This window comes from Clupea harengus, unplaced genomic scaffold, assembly GCF_900700415.2.
Source record: "Clupea harengus unplaced genomic scaffold, Ch_v2.0.2, whole genome shotgun sequence".
Lineage (NCBI taxonomy): Eukaryota > Metazoa > Chordata > Actinopteri > Clupeiformes > Clupeidae > Clupea > Clupea harengus.
Genome location: NW_024880338.1, coordinates 21,147 through 25,000, shown reverse-complemented (window position 1 = coordinate 25,000; position 3,854 = coordinate 21,147). Strand labels below are relative to the sequence as shown.

The 3,854-nt window shown below is 48.2% G+C and overlaps 1 protein-coding gene across 1 annotated transcript; it reads right to left on the bottom strand.

Annotated features, from left to right (window-relative positions):
- Nucleotides 1-619: 619 nt before the first annotated feature.
- LOC122131928 (transcription factor SOX-4-like) lies at nt 620-3,311 on the bottom strand. Its single transcript, XM_042706647.1, has one exon. It carries the CDS (start codon nt 2,130-2,132, stop codon nt 993-995), a length of 1,140 nt encoding a protein of 379 aa, XP_042562581.1. The 5' UTR covers nt 2,133-3,311; the 3' UTR covers nt 620-992.
- Nucleotides 3,312-3,854: the final 543 nt, after the last annotated feature.

Below are 3,854 nucleotides of genomic sequence, written 5' to 3'. Positions count from 1 at the left end.
GACGAAAGAAAGGAAACTCCAGAATGAAGAAATCAAAACTCTACTGTAGGCTAGATCAGTGCTTCCTAACCCTTATCCTAGGACGCACGGCACTGGATGGTTCAGATCTCTCCCCGTCCTAGCACACTTGACCGAGTCTTCAAATAGTTAAAGCCCTTGATTAGTGGACTCAGGTGTATCCATGTGATCAAGGGTGTGGAGACACCCCAAACAAACAGCGCTGCGCGTCTCCAAGAGCAGGAGGTTGGGAGAAACTGTTCCAAACTGGCATCTAACAGCAACTAACAGCTAAGAATTTGGTCCTGAATTGCAGAGTATAAAGTTCAGCACAGGTTTGAGTTGTGTTTGAATCCTGAAGTTAAGAATGAATAGCTGGTGATTTTTTTTTGTCCCGTAAGAAGGAATCAAACATAACGCCACCCTTTGTCAAATAACCCTAATGCTGGTGGACAGTCTGACAGAAATCTCACAGAAAGAGGACAGCTAACATGCATTTCTGTCTTTTTCAATATAAATGTTTGCCGTAACCCACCTGGTTCCTAAATTCATCACGATGACACAACCCAATGCGGCCCACATCTGTACCTCTAAAGACATCAAGTTCACTTGGCGATCGTTAAAGAGTTTATCAAGTCCCTTTTAATTAAAACTGATTAAAATAGCCGACCTGAGCCCGCCCTTGTGTACGTGCAAATCAATCACAGTTTCCAGTTCGTATTGAGTGTATGTTTTCCTATCGGATCGGTCCGGCTCAGGACGCACTCTCATACACTCCTCTTGTTTCTGGACCGCCGGGATCATATCATCCGCCTCTTCATGACCCCCGTCCCAGTCCGTCATGCCGGAAACATAATGCAGGCATGCAGTCATGCCGCGCGCTCACCGCCGCTCTCGCACGGGACCCATTCGGTATATGAACACAATCGCACTTCACCGGAATCCCTTTTTTTTTTTAGAATTTAATGCAAAGTCAACAACTTCGGTTTTCTTGTTCAATACGTGAACACCAAGTTTGAGATGGTGGACTCCAGCCAATCCCCCGAGATCATCTCGCTAACCTCCGGGGTGCAGTAGTCAGGGAACTCGAAATGAGAACCGGATCCCGACTCGAAATGAAAGTCCAAATCCCGGTCCAGTACTGATGAGCTTATGCTACCCAGCGACATGCTGTCGAAGCCAGGGCTAGGATTCACGTCCAGCAGGTCGTCTTCAAACTCCTCGTCCGAGGAGGAAGACTGGGAGGAAGAGGACGAGTGGCACGCGGAAGGAGCCGGGGACGGTGCCCGCGTGCTGGTGTAGCGGTGCTGGTCCGAGCAGACGCTGCGCGGGGAGTCGGCGCCTTGTTTGCCACTCGCTGTTCCGTCCTCATAAAGGCTCAGCGGCTCGGTTGACTCTGCGGAGCTGCTGAGCGTTGGGCTTGCAGGGACAGCCGCCGAGGATGGACTCACCCCGTTTCCTGGAAACACGTAGACCCTCTTTGATTTCTTCTCGGGAATATGCTTGGCAGCCGAGACAGACCTGGATTTGTAGAGGGAGTGATGGTCCGCGGCAACAGCTGGAGAGTGCGGCTCTGACGCCGCGGCTTTGGCGCTACTCAGAACTAGTTTGTGCTGTTTACTGGCAGACCTGGACCCGCCACTCTTTCTGGAGGACGGCTTGGAGCTGGTAGAGGCGCAGCTGCTGCCAGTCGGTTTCTCCGGCTTGTCAGTGCCGCTGGACTTGGAGCTACTGGACTTCGCCTTCTTCCTTGGCCGGTACTTGTAGTCTGGATAGTCAGCCATGTGTTTGAGCCGGAGCCGCTCTGCTTCCCGGATGAAGGGGATCTTGTCGCAGTCTTTCAGGAGTTTCCAGCGCTTGCCTAGTCGTTTGGAGATCTCAGCGTTGTGCATATCCGGTGACTGTTCCATAATTTTACGTCTCTCTATCTGAGACCATACCATAAAAGCATTCATAGGTCTCTTGATATGACCGGTGGGGGTTTTACACCAAGCGGGGTCTACTTTATCCCCAGCCGAAGCAGTAGAACCGGGAGAGGGAGAAGAAGCTATGTCCAGGTCCATAGCTCCGGAATCGGAAGACTCCCCGGCGAACAGAGCCTCAGGGTTCTCCGCGCTGCTGCTTCTCTGAACCATGGCTAAAAATGTCAGAAAGAATGTGCTCTCTCAAGAGAAGTCCTCCAAACTGCTGATGTGAGGAGCGAACTGTGCTTAGTTCTCGTTGTGTGATATGAGGTCAACCCTGAGAGGCAGAATGTAAGTGGTTTACAGTCCTTTCCAGAGCAGGAACTGCTCGGGTGAAAAGTTCGTTGTTTGGGATCTATCTGCGGCTGTACCAGCCCGCTGTCGCTCGCTTACACAGCGCCCTTCTGCTGAGCTCGAGTAACAGTTGCTGGTGCCGTGAAATAGTTCATTGGTTATGTGAGCGCACTGATACTGCAAAGCTCTCTCCAAGTTTCTGAAGCGGTAGAAGTCAGTCTGCATATCTTTCCCTCTCAGGACCATGTGGGAAGACCGCCCTGTTGCCTTGCACTAGCATCCACTTGCCATCTGCGATATGTGAGTTTTAACAGCTTCACATTCAGACACTCGCAGCTTTATCCCTTTGCACAAATAGAATGGCGATAGAATCCGGCCAATCAGCGACTGTCTCCATCCTTCCTCGCGCCAAATGTCACGCCTCCCGAGCGCCTATTGGCTGAATAAGAAATCTAATAATAATCAGCGCGTTCAATGAGGAGCTTTATGTCTGACCTCATTCCAGTGTAGACGATAAACTTACTTTTAAAGGGACATGCTTATGTGCCTTCTTCTATTGCGAGTCAGATTGGAAAGGTAGACTGCAGACGACAGCGCAGCCAAATCAATACAACAATATATTTAGCAAGGAATCATGTCTTACTAGAGTTACTATTTATTATACTATTATAAACGCATATCATTGACCTATATCAAATTTATTGCAAGAAATATTGTGTTTATTTTTAAGAACATTGTTATTTCTGCGTTGTTGTTGGGAGTGTGTGGTTGTGTCTTGGATCATGGTCATGTCTGCACCCTGTGGCTTAGCTACTGCCAGTTGTGTGTTTTTGAGACAACAGAGGAGAGAGCACTCCTTTGACAGCATGCTCGTGAGGGCGGAGCCGTAGGGAGGCGGGCGCTCTATTGTCACCATGTACAACCCCCCCACCCACACCCACCACCCGGCCGCGCCTTCCACTGCTCAATACCGGAGACATTGAGGGAAACGTTTCCATTCTAAGATAACCTCAAATACACTGACCAATTACTCGTCTCATTGCCAGATGGAGTTGGCATTTTAGAAACAACCTGTGTTTAAAAAAATAGAGGAAGATTTCTGTTTTCACAATATCTAACAAATCAGTTTGTAAACTCTTTTCTGCTAGCTGTCAACTTCTTGACAAACCACTGGCCCACTGACAGTTGAAAAAGAAACAATTTATCAGCATTAATGCACTCGCAACTGAATACCCAAAGCACTCTAATACAGAAGTATCTTTGAGGAATCATACCGGGTGATAATCAGACGCTAGATGGAGCTCTGGAGCCGGGAGAGGGATCAGACCACACAAAGAACTGTGGTGGCTGTGGACAATATATTAAGCAGTGAATTACATAATGTTTCTTAGCCGTTTATAAAAAAAAATCATGTCAGTCCTATAGACCAAGTTATTTCACTTCGTAAGTTTTAAAACTGCCATAGCAACGAACGGGGCTGTTGATGTCATAAATCTCAAAAGCTGTTAAAAAAAAAAAAAAAACACGCAACGTTGGTCCGCATCCATCCTGGTCAGTGTGACTGCGAGCCTTTAAAAAAAGGATTGGTGTCTCTTGTTC

Bases quoted from the DNA above. Each gene is read 5' to 3' on its own strand.
- LOC122131928 (XM_042706647.1), bottom strand. From the start codon at position 2,132: ATGGTTCAGAGAAGCAGCAGCGCGGAGAACCCTGAGGCTCTGTTCGCC.